Below are 19309 nucleotides of genomic sequence, written 5' to 3' on the forward strand. Positions count from 1 at the left end.
AGTAAAAACAATATTTTTATTTCAGCTGAGGGAAAATCTTCTTGTTTATCCATGCTTGCTCTTTCCTCTTCTCACATCCTATTCTTCCTGTTGGCTATATCCCCTGTTACCAAAAGATCAGTCTAGCACCTTCCTTTGGGTCTTCAGAAATGATAGATGAAAACAAGGAAAATCCCGCCAAACACAGTTTTCTCAGAAGGAAGCCTTAAAATAATACAATATTGAAAACAATACTTTACCTTCTTCCTTTATATTTTCATTTCCTTCTAGTCTCAAGAAGACATCTTCCAGAGTCGTCATGGTAACTCCATAATTAATGAGCCCTAGGTTTGTCTGATGATCCATATCATTGAACAAATCTATGTGTTGGGCAAGGGAAAACACATACCAAATTGATATATCCTTTCAACTTAAAGAAAAGGGGCAAATACCCATTGGAATTTTGTGTAATTTCATTTAATTGAAAGAAAGTGAAAATTTAGGTGAACTGTTCTTAAGATTTGTTTTTAATTTTTTACCTCCTGAGCCTATAAAAAACCAGCTATAATCTGATTGAGAAAGTTAAATCAATATATCCAAAGTAACACCATTTTAGAAACATAAAAACAATCCAATGAAGGCAACGTTCATTTAAGAACTTTGGTTTATTTCACTCTACCTACAGAATCATTATTTTTTTTTAAAAAAAATACTATTCTTTGTTTATGAAGGTTTATGAACTAAACCAAAAGAGAAATCTGTATCTTGGAAAAACTGGAAATAATTGCAAGAGGGACAGTTTTGTCCAGGACAGAAAAAGAGACAAAAAATTTTATTTACTAATTAATGGACAGTGATTATCTAAAAAGCAGCCTAATTTAATAAGAAGTATGTTGGTTAATTTAGCACAGAAACTTATTTCATCAAAGGATTGTGAAATGGACATTAGGTAATATGCTGGCATTTTTAAAAGAAAAACTATTGAAATAATTGTATTATTTAATATATTCATTGCTTCCAAAGCAAATTTATATGAGGAGATCACTAAAAACAGTACAGTATTTGGACGATATATATTAATTTAAACTGAGCCTGGGATGGAATACATTTTACTCCCTTTGAAAATTCAATTCAAGTCAATTCACTCTATTTTTCTATTGCTTCCTTAGATTGTTAGGGAATCTGTCATTATTATTATTTTAACATATATATGATATAAATATATATGCTGTAATGTTAATTCTCTAATAGTGAAATAAAACATTGTTCTCTGTAACCATAATATATAAATTGATAAAAGAGCAAAAATATATTCTGACAAAAAATATGTTGCATTCACCATATATTATAAATTGAAAGCATGGTTATGTACTACAAATTAGTATTGCTATATGGATGAGAGCATTTTATTTTCATAGGTCTTATTAATCGAAGTTAGAATTGTGATCTTTTCATTTTACTGTCATTTAATGATAATGGCTTTTTTTCTGTGAAAGATGTGTTTTATAGTCTCTTTATTAAAGAGCAGTTGATTAAATTATTTGGTTCTCTGTTTTCATATGGTTATCATATGAAATGTTAAGTACGAATTTGATTTTTAAATGGTTTTTTATTATGTTTTAATACATATATAACTCAAAGGATCGAACATAGGGTAATACAAAATTTCATCCTGTTTGGTATGAAAATAATATTAAACAACCTTCCTCTGTTGTCCAGGAAAGCATGTTTCATATGATCTCAACTGTTTGGATACTTTAGGAAACAGCAGTTAAATTCATTTTATTATACAGTTATACATATATAACTCAAAGGATCGAACCTAGGGTAATACAAAATTTCATCCTGTTTGGTATGAAAATAATATTAAACAACCTTCCTCTGTTGTCCAGGAAAGCATGTTTCATATGATCTCAACTGTTTGGATACTTTAGGAAACAGCAGTTAAATTCATTTTATTTATACAGTTTGAAAATTACCTGAAAACTTATCCACATTTTGTAAGGGCAGGATATAGCTCAGCTCATTTTCACGTTGTCCTGATTTTTTTGCAGCAGGAATGTGGTGTTTGACCAGTGATGTTATTCTCTCAAAGTCACAAAACTCATTTGTATGCATCCTATTCATATCAAATAACAATTTAGGTTAAGAGCAATGTCCAGTTAATTTATTCAGAATATTTAATGAATCCTTCTAATTAAAAATCAGATTTCAGCTTATCTCATGCATCCTAAACTTCCATAAAGCAACAGTGCTGATACTAGAGCTGACTTGCTACAATTAAAACAATTTTTAAATAAAATAGGCTATAACCTAGTTTACAATTGCCTCACTAATGCACCTTCCTTCCTCCTTAGAGTACAGTACTGCAGACTACTTTATTATATATACTTTATTATATAGTTTTCAAAATGTGGCTATAAATAAAGCTATGAAATAAATAGCAGGACAGTTTTGTCCCCCAATCAAATTGAGGAGCTCTGTTTTGAATTGTTCCCTTTGTGAGGCCTTTTTGCACATTTCTGCACACATTCAATTTATATGGCTAGCAGGAACTCCAAACTCATTCTTCAAGTGTGCTTCTCAGTGTCTTTCTTGCTTACTATTCAAGCACACAGTGAAGATTTCAAACTAACTTTAGATATATTTATTATTTCACTATTTTTATTCTTTATATGATTCTACAAAATTGTCTATTTGTTGTTTTTTAAATGTTACTTTTAAATGTTCTCCATTATTGAGATTTGTTTTTGCATTTGGCTAAATTGCCTCAATTGTTTGTATTTCAAAATGGAAAAGCAAGGTGTAAACCTGAAAAGAATAAATGAGGGACTGAAAGAATGGTTTAAATATTCCAGCATAGCATTAATATTAAGCTTTTAAACTACAATGAAAATGTATCCACAACACTAACATATTATTATTAGTACCTTAAATGATAGCCAATGCCCCATTTTTTCTTCAAGAACAGGGATGAACCAACACATTGCAGCCTCCCATGTGAGATAATAGCTTTCCGGTCTACGTAAAGAGCAAACAGCATTTTTTAGTTGATCTCATTTGATAATAAGTTCTATATGCCAAATTCAAACTATATATAGTTATTGGAGATTTAGTGGAGTCAATGCAGAAAATAAAGCACTGGTTTAGTATAAAATATTCATACTGACTGGCATATGAATTTGTTAGGATATGGTTTGAGCCTAACTATGTTGTCCAGGCAATATAAGTGTACTGTTACTTTATCTGTATATGTATTATGTGGCTTTAATGCTGAGTCATGCTGTAATCACATAATTACTGGTTGTAAGAATATTTAAGCAAAGCTTCTGTAACGTGTTCAGTTGCTGCTATGATATGCTGTTGAGAGGAAGTTGCTGCTATGATGCTGCTGTTGATGATGAAGCTGTGATGATAAGCTACCATTGAGAGGAGGTGCTATCTGTAATCATTGTTTGGATGGATCTGCAACCATCGTGGTTTGTGAACCAGAGTGAGTTTGTTATTCTAACCAACTACTGTTTGTTGAGTAAGAAGATTCTGTAACTACTGGACTGATTTACTGGCAAAGACTTGGAATTCGTTTAAAGACTATGAGACTGTTTTTTCCACTATAAAGTAAGCTTTTGATAAACCAGTTTGCATAACTCTTATTCATTGCTCTCAGCAACGTTTCACTGTGCAATCTACTCTGCTGGTTGGTAACACAACAACAATAACCTTAACATTGGTTATGGGCCCAGAGCAAACCATAACTAACTAGGATTGTTAATAGCTAAACTGAGAGTTAATGTGAATAGAACAAACTGTGTTTGTGATAAACAATCCAAGTGAAGATGGCACTAGAACAAGCAGCAAATATTTCCATGATAACCCGGCTGGATGGAACAAACTATGTATCCTGGTCTGCAAAATGTACTCTACTTCTGCGTAGAGAAGGACTGTGGGGCATAGTTAATAATCCACCGGATGGGATCCTGCTAATGAGGAAGATGAGAAGAAAATAGCCAAGTTTAACAGAGACAATGAACAAGCTCTTTGCATTATTGGACTAACACTGGGTGACCAGCAGCTTGTCCATATTCATGGCAAAGAGTCTGCTGCTAGGTGTTGGACCAGGTTGAAGAGACTATATGTTCGTGACTCTGTGGGTGCTCATATTTATCTCACAAGAAGATTATTTAAACAACATCTTCTTAAAGGTGGACCTAATTCTTACTGACATAAGAAAGGAGCAAACTAAAAGTAGACAAGCTAGCATGAACCTTTAAGTTAGGATGAGCCAACAGTGGCTAGAATGGTAACTTTTACGTATCCACATCCAAACGTTTTTATTTGAGATTTCATGGAAATGGGAATGGGAATAGAATCACAGGGGTGGAAGGGACTTTGAAGGTCTTCTAGTACTTTTTGAGTTGAATCTATCTGAAGGGGATGGACAGTAAGAAGTCCATAAATATATAAATTTCCCTCTATCTGCAGATAGAACAATAAATATACAATGAACAACAAAGGAAGTAACATTGACAGATCTAAAAAGTTGCTGAAAGTAAAAGGTGAGTAAGAGGTTCAATGGTCTTAGTAGGGGAGAAAGGAACAGCTGCAATCCATGAAAATCCTGAAATTGACAGGAGAAGCAGACTGATGCGTAGTGCTATATATGACTGGATTTAAGAAGTTACATGGATCAGCTGACATAATCGATAAGAACAGAAGGAGAAAGAATGGTCTTTGAAGAAATAAAATTACAATAAGTACTATTTCTATAGTTCATCTCTGTTCCCACATTCTAATCTGCTTCAGTATGAGATCTGCTCACCAGAAAGGATATCAGCTTCATCCATGAATTGGGTGGTGAATAAAATGACCCGATCTGCTTTGAGTTCATTCAGGAGAGACCACACTTGGTGTCTAGAATATGGATCCAATCCAGAAGTAGGCTCATCTAATAATAATACCTACAGTAGGCATTTGATTGCATATCTTAATTCAACACATTAAAACATTAGCACATAGCATTCATTGTTGATGTACAGTTTCTCATTATGAAGACACAAGAATATTGTAAAATTGTATGGCTTTTGAAATAACATTTAGAAGATTTTATTTTTATAATAGAAAATAATTCTATTAAAATTATTGCAAATTTCATTTAACTTGCAAAAGTCAAGAAAATATTAGGAAGGGGGTTGAGAAGCTAAAGCTGAAAGAAAGGGAAACCATATCAGAATTAGGAATTTCCATGATTACTATCTATGCAAGTCATCAGTAAGGATGAAAGCACTGCATTCGTCAAATAAAGCATACTTAATGGTATATGTACAATGGGACTTTTTGCCTAATAGTGGATTTACCTTTGGTTCTCCTAAAAGTGTAATCCCAAGAGATAATTTTCGTTTTTGTCCACCACTTAAATGGCTAGCTTGGGTATTTTGAATGGCTTTGATGTCCAAGAGTGTCAACAATTTTTCAACCTATAAAAAAATATAAATTTCAATTATTTTGCACTTCTTACCTAGAAATTCAGTCTCATAACTGAATGAAAGAAATGTCCATATATTTTATATATTTAGTTTTTAATGTATATTTGGATCTTATTTATGTTGCTGCTCATTTCTGAAAAACTATAAAATTTTGTTGACTATTTAGCTTGGATGTTTTCCATTGTATTGATCTCCCAACAGGTAAGTAATATTTCATTGTAAATCAATATCAAGCACTGAAAGTTGAATCTTTTCGACTTGTTCAGGCAGAAATTTACATGGCCATAGTTTGCACATCCTTTTCCTGAAGAAGCCAGATTATATTCTGCACATCAGAATTCTCTTGGCTTTTTTCCCAAGGTTTAAAAATAAACTTTGGCTTATTCATCTTATTTTCATTGCTGGCAGTCTTCCTATCAACTGGCTAACAAACCATGATTCAATTGGCAGAGAAATGGTCTATTACAGGGTTTTTTCAAATAGTGCTTTGTGGAATTTGGGGTGGTAAATAAAATAAATAAGTTTTAAATATTCATTCATTCCCTTAAACTGCTGACAGCAGTTAAAACAACTTTCACTCTGGAAAAGTATTTACATTTAGAAATGCCATCAGTGGAGAGACAGTTATTTGTTAAGTTTAGATTCGAACTTCTAGATACCAACGTTAGATTCGGCCGTTATCGGAAAATCCCGTATGACAAAAGAATATGCATATGTGGGGTAAACGTCGTGGAGGACACGGCGCATATAATATTCGAATGTAGTCTCTATCAAGAAGTAAGAAAACAATATCTGTCCCCAATTATAAATAAATTTCCCCACTGGAATATAAGCCAAAAATTAGCATTTCTATTGAGGGCTGACTCTCCTCCCCTAGTAAGAGCGATCACTTGATACCTTAAAAGAATGACGGCAATACGAGCCAGTTATATAAAAAAAAAAAAATATCGATTGTAAGGAAGATGAGCTCAGTTAGAGAGGAGCTATCCTATTTGGGTTATCTAGTCTTGGCAACTTAGCTATTGAAATTTGATATTGTAAAATTTTAATGTCATCTATCATATATTTTTAGATTGCTATTTTTGTAACTGTTTTATCTTTTTCTCTTCTGTTTTGTTTGAAAAGGCCTTCGGGCTATTCAATAAACTATACTATACTATACTAAATATTCATCAAAGGGAAATAAGCAAGCATGGGGAAAATCAGATGAATATTGTAGTTTAGAGAGAACTTGGAAGAATGAAATGGAAAGCATAGTAGGCTCCAAACATTTGTATAAGTAAAAGACATGGGAGTAATTTTTTTAAAAAATATACCAGATTTATGACAGCCAATAAATATAACATCCAGAAAAAAATGGTTTTAAAATTGAGCAGTTAAGCAATTAAGTGTAGGAGATGATGAAGCTGAGCCTGAAGGAGGGGTCAAATGCATCATAAGTCATTAGTCCCTGCACGCCCACAAGAGAACTAAGTCGAGCCCACCTTGAATCCCTTTCTTATCTCCTGCTTATTTTCCTTGACCGTTAGTTGGTCAGATTCTTGTAATAAAGCTTGCAATAAATCTTTATATTCATTTGAACTGTCTGAATCTCCTGACTTCCCCAGTGCTTTCCATTAAGTTGGTTATCAACACATTTGTCCTACTGATTCAAAAGCATAAGCCATGTTTTCTAGAAAGGACTGGCTAAATACAATCAGAACAGAATAATGTTATCAAATCTAAAGAAGAAATGTCCTGCAGTGGAAAAAGCTAAAAAGGAAAACTGTAGAACATAACCATCAGTGCAACACCGATCTGTGCAGGACAACAGAATATAACTGAATCCATTATTACCTCTTTTTCTATAGCATTAGATGGTATCCCTTTTATTTTAGCAAATGTCATTAAGTTTTCTTTTACTGTTAAAAATTCAAACTGAATATTGAATTGTGGACAGATAGCACTTATTTCCCAAATCTTTTCCATTTGTTCCTTTTCACATACATTGTACTTGAGTATGGATGCAAAACCTGTAAACATTAGTAAAAAAGATTACATAGAGAATTTTCCAATTAAATTATATAAATAATTATATTTATAAATATATTTATAAATAATTAAATAAAGATCTGTATACTGCATGAGTAAAAAAGAGGGCTGTGAAAATATCTACAGACCTCTCACATCCTGGACATAAATTGTTAAAAATTCTACCCTCAAAAAGACGCTACAGGGCACTGCACACCAAAACAACTAGACACAAGGACAGTTTTTTCCCAAATGACATCGCTCTGCTTAACAACTAATTCCCACAACACTGTTAAATAATTTACTAAGACTGTATTACTATTATTCTTCTCTTCCTTACTAGTATCTATCTCTTCCCACTTATTACTATAAACATGTTGCTTATATCTTTCGATTTATATTGTTTTTATTTGTTTCCTAGTACGATTTGATAGCTTATTAGTAACCTTGACTATCACTAAGTGTTGTATCTTTTTATTCTTGATGAATGTATTTTATTCTCCTTAAGTACACTGAGAGCATATACACCAAAGACAAATTCCTTATGCGTCCAATCACACTTGGCCAATAAAGAATTCTATTCTATTCTATTCTATTCTATTCTATTCTATTCTATTCTATTCTATTCTATTCTATTCTATTCTATTCTATTCTATTCTACGCTACGCTACCCTACCCTACCCTACCCTACCCTACCCTACTCTACTCTACTCTATTCTATTCAATAGGCTATTACTTTAGTGTATGATGAATTAAAAGCCTGCTTTTCAAATGGTTTTTTTCTGTTGTTTATCCAATTCATTATAGTATAAGTACTAATGATTGTCTTCCTAAAGCTACTTTTAACTTAGCACTAAAGGGGATTGTACCACCCCTACCACCCCCACACACCATAGGGGCTGGTCTGTGCTACAGTCTGGGAGTTCTCCAAGACACCATGGAGAGGCAAAGCTTTCTCCAGCTTCCCTGCTGCACCAGATGAAGCCATTCCCAAAGAAGTATGCTCCAGTTTCCATTACTCATCCCTTCATCACCTAACGCTAGGATGCTACGCTTGGAGCTGCATTTAAAAACCCTGAGTGGGTGAGAGCTTCAACTCAGGGTTAACTCCTGGTGACTCCTTGACTGGTCTTTGCAGTTTTCTTGGTAATGTTTCAGAAATGATTTGCCCTTGCTCCTTTCCTAGGGCTGAGAGGGAGTGGCTGTCCCATGGTCACTGACCTGGTTTTGTGCCTAAGGTAAGACTACAAGTCCCAGTCTTCCAATTTCTATCGTGGTTAAACCAATGTATCAAACTAACTCTCCTTTAAAGACTACTGGGAAGAAAATAGCTAAACATTTTTCAAAGAGACATCAATATTAACCTGCATATTGGAATATAAATTTAAAATGTCATGTCAGTACTAAAATAATACAGTTAATCCTTGAGTTACAACCACAACTGAACCCAAAATTTATGTTGCCAAGTGAGAAATTTTTAAGTCAGTTTTGCCCCATTTTACGACATTTCTTGCCATAGTTGTTAACTGAATCACTGCAATTGTTAATTTATAACACAGTTGTCAAGTGAATCTGAATTCCCCATTGATTTTGCTTGTCAAAAGGTCACAAAAGGTGACCACATGAACACTGCAACCATCATAAATATGAACAAGTTGTCAAGCATTCGAATGTAAATCACATGATCACGGGGATGCTGCAAAAGTCAAAAGTGTGAAAAATGGACATGTGTCATTTTTTTCAGTGCTGTTGTAACTTTGAACGGTCACTAAATGAACTGTTGTAAGTCAAGGACTACCTGTATTTAACTAGGCCTATAACATCTAATCTGTGTTATTCAAATTATAAACTGATGTAAAGAAATTAAAATAATTACTGCCAGATATATGAAGATACCTAGTTGATTATTGTGGAAAACAGAAAATGGGACAAGACTGGACCATGATTAGATCCAACAGGGCTTCACTTTTCTAAACATACTTTGAGATTTGTTTGGCAATTGAATTCATTTTAAAGTTTTGATTCTTACCATCAGATGGTTTGGAAAGTCCACTCAGGATGTTTAGCAATGTAGTTTTTCCAGATGTGCTATGACCAAGTATTGCAGTGATCTGACCTTCATAAATATCCAAGGACAATCCTAATATATAAAGAAGCCATATCTGCTGTATATATTAAATGATACATTGAGGCATGTAACAGAAGAAATCATGCTGGCTTTGTTCACACATAGCTGTGGCACTACCCCAATATTAAGAATCTATGTTGTTGAGCTTCCGGTTTGCTCTTCGTAGCCACCAGACGGTCTCTCGGGACCGCCAGCCCCTTCGCCTGTAAAGAGCCGCCTGTACAGCGCAAAGGCGGCTCGAAAAACCCCATTTCCAGGAGGAAATGTGGGATAGAGCAGGTGAGTGTAGGTAGAGCTCTCCGTAGCCCCCAGGGGTTTTTTTTTTTTACTCTTGGGGGCGGGCGGAGGAAGCTCCCTATAGCACTCGCCGCCCGCTCCGGGCGTTGGGAGACTTCTGCCTTTTTGCAGAACAAGGCTACGAAGACAAGCTTCTTAAGATATTTAACAGATTAACTAAAGATGATGAGATTTGGATCTGGACCTGTGACCCTAAATTGCAAGTATTAATACTTATTTCGCAAAGGATATTCAACAAAGTAAAAAAGACCTTTTAAAATGGCGATTGCCGAAACTGGAGCAGGGAAGCTGAAAAGAGAAAGTCCTTCCGTTTCTTATTAAGTTACAAAGTAGCAGAATAAATGCTCCTGGTTACATTTGAAGGGATTTGAGCTGGACCTGTGACCCTGAATTGCAAGTATCTCACTTATTTTATAACAATTATTGAAGAAGGAAAAGGAAAAGGAAAAAAGAATCTTTAAAAAGGGCGATTGCCGAGGCTTGAGAAGGGGCTGAAAGGGAGAGTCCTTCCGTTTCCTATTGAGATACAAAGTAGCTGAATAAATATTTTTGGCTACACTTGAAAATAAAGCTCTACTTTTGTGTTTTTTCTCTTCCTGGAGATTTGATATTGATCTTGGTTGGAAAGAAGTTTTTTTTTTTTCTCTGCTGCCTCTCTTTTCTTTTTTTTTAAAAAAAATAGTTTGCCTGTGTTGAAACATGGCATTAAAGCCGGACAAACAAGCAATGGGGGGGGGATTCCCCCATTAACAAATTACGTGACCAAGTTTTAAAGCTCCAGTCTCAGAAAACTGATTTTAATATAATTGAATTTCTTTTGGAGGAGATTGTAAGAAGGGATGAGATTGTGAATCAGAACTTTGAAAAATTTAAGCAGGAAATTAAAGAATTAGTGCAATTAAAGTTTGATATTCTGGATCGAAAGATTATAAAAATGGCTAATGGTTTTGTAGGATTTATGATTAAGTTGGATGAAAATACTAACTTATTAGAGTCTAAAGTGGAAGAAATTGAGGACAATTTGGATAATAAAATACAAAAAATTGAAAATGATTTGACAAATATTCAAGACAATAGCTCAGAAGAAAAATCTAAAATGGAGGTTGAACAAAAGTCTTGTAATGCAGAAAATTTACAACAACGGATTGAAAGAGAGGTCCTAATGGTGCATTACAATTTTACAGAATATGCGATCAGACTCAGAGGTTTGCAGGAAAATAACAGAGATGATTTAAGGAAAATATCTTCTGAAATTCTGGCTGGGATTTTAAAGGTTCAACCTGAGGAAGTGTTTTGTAGGATTGACAGAGTGTACAGAATAAACTCCTGGATTGCAAAGCAAAGGCAATTGCCTAGAGATGTGGTGATTTATTTTACAGATAAGGAAATTAGGAATAATATTGTGCAAAATTCCTTCAATTCTACTTTGCAATTGTATGGAAGAAAGATATGGATCTACAAAGAGCTCCCCCCCAAGATGTTAATGGAAAGGAAGAAATTTGGTTTTCTGGTGACTGAGTTAAAATACAGAAATATTCCATTTAGGTGGGATGCCCCAGTTGGCATAATATTGAGATATCAAGGAGAAAGATACCAATTAGATACTGTTGAAAAAGCGGAAGAATTTTATCAAAAATTTTTGAAAATGAACTTAACATCTATAGGCACAATACAGGATAAGCAGAAGGAGTTGGAAATAAAGGGAAAACATCGAATTACAGAGGTTGCTGTAGACAAATTGTCTTTGGATTCTCTCGATACGCCAGCTGGATTATCTACAAATATGAGAGAAGCGGCATCTGATTTCAACGTGATGATTCACCAAGTTAAAGACAAGTATGGAAATCAATTAGCTGATATGCAATTGGCAAAAAAGAAATATGAGATACAAAAACAAAACCAACAAGATCAACTTATAAAGCAGAATGAAAACCGATCAGTTGATATACAACTTGTAGAAAGGAAAACAGGATGGAAATTAAACCCACAAAAAGAAAAGAAAAAAAGAAATAGGTCTCATAAAAACAGAAATTTCTAAATTAAGCAACGGTGAAGCCAGTGATTTTAAAAAAATGAATGAATATGTGAAAAGATAGTGGAGGCGAAGTATTGGTTAATATCATCCTGAGGACAGTGACAGACCTCTGCAATGCCGTAATTTTGGGATGTGAAAAGAGCCTTAAACTGTTGGATTTGAATTATCTATTTTGGATTTTTTTCTTGTATTGATAAATATATTATAACTATTCTGAGCTACAAGGCAAGAGAGCTACGTTGGGGCACGCAGAAGATCTGGTTGTTACCCATTACGATGATGGGAATTAATAATCCTGATGAAAGCCACAATTACAACTATATGGAATACAATCATAATGTCACTCGGGTGGTTGTTTTTACTTTTATATATATATGAGGATATTCATTACTGATGGGGGCAGATGATGACTGAAGACTTTGAACAAACTGTTGCACCAGGATGCTACGTTACCCAATTATGGATGAGGGACTCAACAATCCAGTGGAAAGACATCAAAGAAGATATTATATGGATTATAAATTTAAAGTTATTGTCTTTTTTTTTTTAAATAACGGAATATATACATATATATATATATATATATATATATTAGCAGAGTGGGCAGTGGATTGAAGATATTAAGAATTGTTGTGCATGATAATTTTGTAGGAAAGTGGGTGGAAATATGTTAGTCTACTGATGGATTAGTTTAAGAAAAGGGATGTTTAAGTGATATATTTAGGGTAGTGGAGGAAATGGATAGAGTTGAATAAATGTTAAATTAGGATTTATGGGGAAGGCTGCTTTGAAATGTTATATTAATATACACAAAGAATAAATGTTAAAGTAGGATCTATTATACAGTCTTAAAGTTGAAGGTTGCTTTGAAATGTTGTAATAATACATAGATATAAGTTTTGGGGAGGACAAAAAGGGCAGATTATTGCTAAATTGGGAGTTATAATAATATTATGCTAAACTAGAAGTTATCATACAATGTTATAGCAGACTGCTTTTTTTTTTTTGAAATGTATGGTAAAAGGGGAAAGTAACAATATTAATAATATTTTTAGTAAGTAAGGGTCAGTATATAGAGGAGGGAGTAAGGCGATGGTAAAATATTATGTAATCTGTTATGAATTAGGTTTTTGGTGTGAAGAAGTCACGGGGGGGATGGGTGGCGAGGGGGGGTTAGGGAGGAGGGGGGGAAGGAAAAAAGGGGGGAAAAATTGTATTTGAAAACTTTTTCAATAAAAAAAAAAAGAATCTATGTTGTTCTTGGCAAAGCAGCTAAACCTGAGGGACTGTGAGGGACAAGAAACAAGTCACAGAGCAATGAAAAAGAATATTGTTTTAATTTGTGTCCTCCATTGATTTATTTTAGGATATGCAGTTCCTCTTCTGAATAGCGGGAATCCTAAAACACTTTTCAATTGCGTACAATTATCCTATTTTGTTAAGCAGTTCTAAAACCAAATGTTTTCCTGAAACTTATTCTTACACGACAGGATATTATTTCTTTTCTCCATCCATCCTAAATTTGAATTCATTGTTTTGCATTTTATGAGTAAAACACCGAGTTCTTCAGGCTTTTTTAATTCTGAATTTTATAATTGCTTTTATAACTACAATAAAATAATTATAATAAAATAAATAAATATATAATTATAATTGCTACCGATTCTTAGTGCCAGTTATCTTTATTCTGGCACTCATACAACCAGTTTCCCCCAGGACTTCCTATCAAAAAATCAATTTGCTGTTCCTTTTTCAAACTGTGCCCAGGAAGCTGATGGAGAATGTAGAGATGAAGGTGTAAAAGCCCTGGAGATTGGTCAGAAAGATGACCTTTGAAAGTTAGGTAAATGTAATTCTTAAATTTAAAGCATCTCAGGAAGCTTTCTCTACAAGTCACACAATAGCTTGGAATACCCTCTTTGTCCCCAAAATCCCAATAAAATCATGTCAATTTATTGCATCTCATGAATTGCTGGCATTTTGATCCCTGAGATACCATGTGAGGTCAGACAAGACTTGTAATATTTTATATATTTACTCTGTTTTCTTGCCAAACATCTTATGAGGCAATCATTGTAGGTTGTACCCATTTTATTTTTAAAAAGTGGTCTAACTTTAGAGGTTCAAGAATTGTATTTACGTATATTACAAATGTCCTGCTTCCGAAATATTTTGTGCTATTTCTGTCCTATTTTATAGAATCAATAATATATATTCTAAAGTGCAGTTATCTTACCTTTCAAAGCTTCTGTTTCTGTGCTTTTCATTTTATAATTTTTTTTAATGTTATTTAACCTAAAAATAGTGAAATAGTTATTTGTCAGTACATTGTGGGATTCTTCATACAAATTTCAAAATCACCCAAAATATCACCTTGAAATAGCAGAATATTAATTTAGCATTTAATATGTCATAGTAAATATTAGATATGGGATGCATTTTCCTCTGGTATATGTCCAATAGACATAATAAAATAAATATAAAAATATAATATAAAGATAAAGACAATGCAGGTAGTCCTCAGGCTAGTATAGCCCATCACTAAGTGATGTGGTTGCCATGCTTAACACCAGGACCATATGGGTCATTAAGTGAGGACCTCATATAACATGATGTGGAAGAGGGAATTTCAAGCAAGCAGACCCGGTGGAAACTGAGGATTGGCACTACAGAGCGCAAGCAGATGGGGGGGAAAAGTGGTGGGAATGCAAGCAATGTGTAACCTCCAAAAAGTTTCCTGTTGACTTTGCTTGTAAGAAGTCATTGGGGAGGGTGGAAATGGCAATCATGTGACCTTGAGATGCTGCAACCATCATAATGGTTGCCAAGTGGCTAAATTGTGATCATGTGACTTCAGAGATGTTATAACAGCCACAAGTGCAAGGACCAATCATAAGTCCCCCTCATTCAGCACTGTCACAACTTTGAATGGTTGCTGAACAGATGGTCATAAGTCAAAGCCAAACCTGTTGCAGCAGAAATGTATTTCTTATAGCATATTATTTTCTCCTTATGAATGCATCTCCCCCAATGTCCTCTGAGAGCAGAACCTATAGCAATAGCAATAACAATAGCAATAGCAATAGTACTTAGACTTATATACCACTCCACAGTCCTTTTACAGCCCTCTCTAAGCGGTTTACAGAGTCAGCACATTGCCCCCAACAATCTAAGTCCTCATTTTACTCACCTCGGAAGGATGAAAGGCTGAGTCAACTCGTGAGACTCAAACTGCCAAATTTCAGACAGCTGACATTTAGCAGAAGTAGCCTGCAGTACCGGACTCTAACCACTGTGCCACCAAGGCTCAGTAAAATAAAGTAAAATAAATGTCCAGATTCAATGTCTCTTACCTTATGGCTTCTCTCCCATCGAATTCAGGAGGCATAGGTTCAGCATTGTCACTGAAGATACTCCCGTGACTCCGTTCATTTGTAGGAACATCACCAGTATAGGGGCTATTTGGTTTACACCAATAGGTCTTCTTCAAGAAAAACAACGGAGGATAAGGTACCCCATATTTGTCTAAAAAGTATTTTACAAACAGCAAGTTGTCATAAATCCAAGCTAACTGTAAATTCTTAATGTTCATATTGAACATACAATAAAGTACAAAGCTAGTCTTCATTGTTCTTTTGCAGTATTTTCGTAACTGTGAACCCGACAATAAACTGAATTGATGCAGTCAGTTCAGCTCCCTATAAATCATAACCTACATCAAAACTAAAAAAGACTTCTGATTACAGAAAGAAATGTACTACAGTTAAAGCCTCTGAATGTATTAAGAGAGGAAAGGGCAGTTCAAACCTGGTTTCAGTATGTACAGCTGCAGAATAGATGGGAAAAAAAACAGAAAATTGGTTTTACACAAAGTGAAGAAAATTGGATAAAACAAATTAGGGATCAGAGTCAAATGCACATAAAAAGGTTGTATAATATATTGATAGAAATAGACTCGGAGACAGAGTTAGTTAAAGATTGTATGATAAAATGGGCACAAAATTTCGAAGAACCAATAATGATGGAAACATGGGAAAGGATCTGGGTAAGAAATGTAAAATTTACACAAGCTCAAAATCTGAGAGAAAATTTTTATAAAATGTTTTATAGATGGCAATTGGATCCTAAAAAGTTAGCTCGTATGTACCCAAACCTACAACCCAAATGTTGGAGATGTGATTGTGTTGATGCTACCTATTTTCATGTTTGGTGGACTTGTAAAAAAAGTTAAAGCATTTTGGATAAAAATATGGTGGATTATTCAAAACATTTTTTAAAAAAGGATAAAGTTTACTCCACAGTTGTTTTTGTTAGGTATAATTACAGATTGTGCGGCTATAGAGACTAATTTGATTCTGAACTTAATAACTGCAGCAAGACTTTTGGTGGCGCAGTACTGGAAGAAGGAAGATTTACCTACTATTCAAGAATGGACATTAAAAGTAGTAAATTTAGCCAAAATGGCAAAAATTTCAGCATATCTAAAGGACCATTCAAATGAGAAATATATGTTAGAATGGAGAAGATGGATTGATTATATTTAAGGCAAATATCGGACTAAAAAGTTTCAAATAGTTTATGAATGATCAATGAGATTTTATAAAGTACTTAAATTTAGTTTGGTAAAAGGGGAGTTAAAAGTTCAAGAGGGGGATAGGAGGCTATAGATAATTAGCTTATGTTAGCTTATGATTGTTAAATGTTATACCCTGTATTTTGCTCTGGGAAGTGGGGGGGGGGAGGGAGGGGAAGGGGAGGGTTGGAAGGGGAGGAGGGAGAGGGAAGGGGAAATGTCTGTAAAACTTTTAAAACTTTTCAGTAAAAAAAAACAACAACTAAAAAAGAGGAAAATAGACCAAAGCAACAAACAGGAATATATAATTCATTTGAGAATTCTTGCTAATCTTGCTACCTATATCATTAGCTGACAAATCTACATGTAGCACTGGTATAAATAAGGCTACTAACCAGTGGTGGGTTTCAAAATTTTTACTACCAGTTCTGTGGGTGTGGCTTGGTGGGGATGGCAGGAGGAGGATACTGTAAAATCTCCATTCCCACCCCACTCCAGGGGAAGGTTACTGCAAAATCCCCATTTCCTCCTGATCAGCTGGGACGTGGGAGGCAGAGAATAGATCGGGGTGGGGCCAGTCAGAATTTTTATTACTGGTTCTCTGAACTACTCAACATTTCCGCTACCAGTTCTCCAGAACTGGTCAGAACCTGCTGAAACCCACCTCTGCTACTAACCTACATTTTGTTTGTCTGTGAGTGCTTTTGAGTCAGTTTTTTACTTCTGAAAACTGCCTGGACAAATCCCTAGTTTTCTTGGCAAGAAGAGATTTGCCCTTGCCTCCTTCCAAAGACTGGGACAAAGTGAATGGCTCAAGGTCATACAGTTGACTTCATGTCTAAAGTGGGAGTAGAAATCATGGTCTTCTGGTTTCTAAGCAAGTACTTTAACCATTACACCAACCTGGCTCTTGGTTATCCTACCCTGTAATTTATCTATATAACGAAAAAAGATTATGTGAAAGTCTTGGTTTGAAAGCCATGATAGAAGGAAGAGGTCAAATTTTAAGACCCCATCTGTAATGACTATGACACATGGAGGATTGCAATATAGGCTCTAAGGGAAATACTGTATATGGTAGAAAACATTAAGTAACCATTAAAGCAAATAAAACAAACCAGATATATTTCAGGTCTTTGAAACTAAGATAAAGGGAGGTGCCATAATAGATCTGAATAAAGGCAGCCTAATCTTGTGGCGTATGAATGAAGACATGTTTTAATTATGAATGAAAGGGCAAAGATCTGTGTTAGGAAGTAAGAATTGGTCATCTAGATTGTTGCAGTTGTATATGAAAATAGGAATAGGTATATGAAAATAGGAATGCACTGGTTGGTGATACTAACATGTTTTAGTATCATGTTTTAGAATGCAGTAATAATGGAAAAATCAGTATCAGGTTTGGGGAAAGTTGTGTAGCATGCTGAGTGAATTAGATCCTGGGGAGGGAGGAATATTTTGCTAGATGATATGGGTGGATGAATAGAAAAAAGGATGAAAGGTACAGAAGTGATTAAACTATTTGGCCAATGAATGAAAGTGATGATTGTTTGATGTGCATCTACTTAGAAAAAAGATCTCCTTGTTTTAACTATGTGGTTTAAGTGTAAGTTTATTCATGTGTACATGGGGCAAAAAAAAAAAGAATATAAATCTATAAGGATGATTCAATTGATCGTTTATGATGAAGGACTGAAAGAATGAGAGAAGCATATAAAGATGAAGAGAGGTTCTGAATGTCAGACAAGCAGGTTTACAATAATTATCAAGTAATAATCCTGTGAAAAATGGATTTGGAGAAAAATAGTGAAAGAAATGAGAATGGAAGTAGAATGATTGCAGGGAGAGAATAGATTGGTCCAGTTTGAAAAGTTATTTGAAAACAAATTAATCTCCCAAATGAATAAATGGGAAGGTTCATAAAAAAATGAAGCTTGAAATAATGTTGCAGACTGCCACCAAAATGTGTGGTGTTAAGGTGATAGACACTGTGAAGAAAGATGAAAGAAGAAGAAAGATGGTGAAAAGATGAAAGAAAAGAAGCAGTAACTGCAAAGAAAATACACACACACACACACAAAAATTAAAATGAGAACAAGGGCTTTAAGTGAGAAAAAATATTCCTGATAGTAGTACTTTAAAAATATGGGAATGATATGGGAAATATGTTGATGATAGTGGCATATCAAAGAAAAAAAATAAAATGAATACTATGAATGTTTGTATCTAAGAAAAAAAATGCTGAAAAGCAAATTTTATGTGCTGTTAGAATGTTGAAAAATGGCCAAGTGTTTGGTAGAGGTGGTATAACTTAATAAATGTCACAATATGAATGTGGTTTGCTTACAATTTATTTATAATGTATACATGAAGACGACATCACAGTGAGAATGCTGATTGTCAAAAATGATAGCAAGACAGTGCAAATTGCTACAGTTTGTTAAGGGTGCTTGGCTGAGTATCAGGAAGAATTCTGCCTGAAAGGATACAAGGACAATTTGGCTTTAAATCTGACTGTTATTTTCAGTAGGACCAGTGGTGGGTTGCTACCGGTTCGCCCCGGTTCAGGTAGCAGCGACAGTGGGAGGCTCCACCCACCCACCCGGATGTCATCAAATACCCTCTGCGCATGTGCAGAAGCTTCTGCACATGTGCAGAAGTGGTGTGTGCGCAAGTGAAGCAAGCGCACGAAAGAGAGCGAACCGGTAGCAAAGGTAAGTGAAACCCACCCCTGAGTAGGACATGTAAATATGTATGAGTTTGAGAAAGAAGTTTAGAAATACTGTATATGAGTTTGAGAAGTC

General features: G+C 34.6%; 1 protein-coding gene across 2 annotated transcripts in view; it reads right to left on the minus strand.

Moving 5' to 3' along the window:
• The window catches only part of LOC139312704 (ABC-type organic anion transporter ABCA8-like), a 76094-nt gene that overhangs the window by 43286 nt on the left and 13499 nt on the right, over positions 1–19309 (minus strand). Inside the window, exons 9-17 of one of the 2 annotated variants that reach the window (XM_070937716.1) lie at positions 15286–15457; positions 14169–14227; positions 9502–9612; positions 7299–7474; positions 5334–5453; positions 4799–4937; positions 2910–3000; positions 1959–2098; positions 240–359 (exon numbers count right to left, since the gene is read on the minus strand). In XM_070937716.1, coding sequence (XP_070793817.1) covers positions 240–359; positions 1959–2098; positions 2910–3000; positions 4799–4937; positions 5334–5453; positions 7299–7474; positions 9502–9612; positions 14169–14227; positions 15286–15457 — 1128 coding nt within the window. The remainder of the gene's footprint in view (positions 1–239; positions 360–1958; positions 2099–2909; positions 3001–4798; positions 4938–5333; positions 5454–7298; positions 7475–9501; positions 9613–14168; positions 14228–15285; positions 15458–19309) is intronic. The other variant, XM_070937715.1, reaches the window with a different exon arrangement.

This window comes from Pituophis catenifer, unplaced genomic scaffold (assembly GCF_029215685.1).
Source record: "Pituophis catenifer annectens isolate HBS135680 unplaced genomic scaffold, rPitCat1.0.hap2 SCAF_2, whole genome shotgun sequence".
In the NCBI taxonomy this organism is placed as follows: domain Eukaryota; kingdom Metazoa; phylum Chordata; class Lepidosauria; order Squamata; family Colubridae; genus Pituophis; species Pituophis catenifer.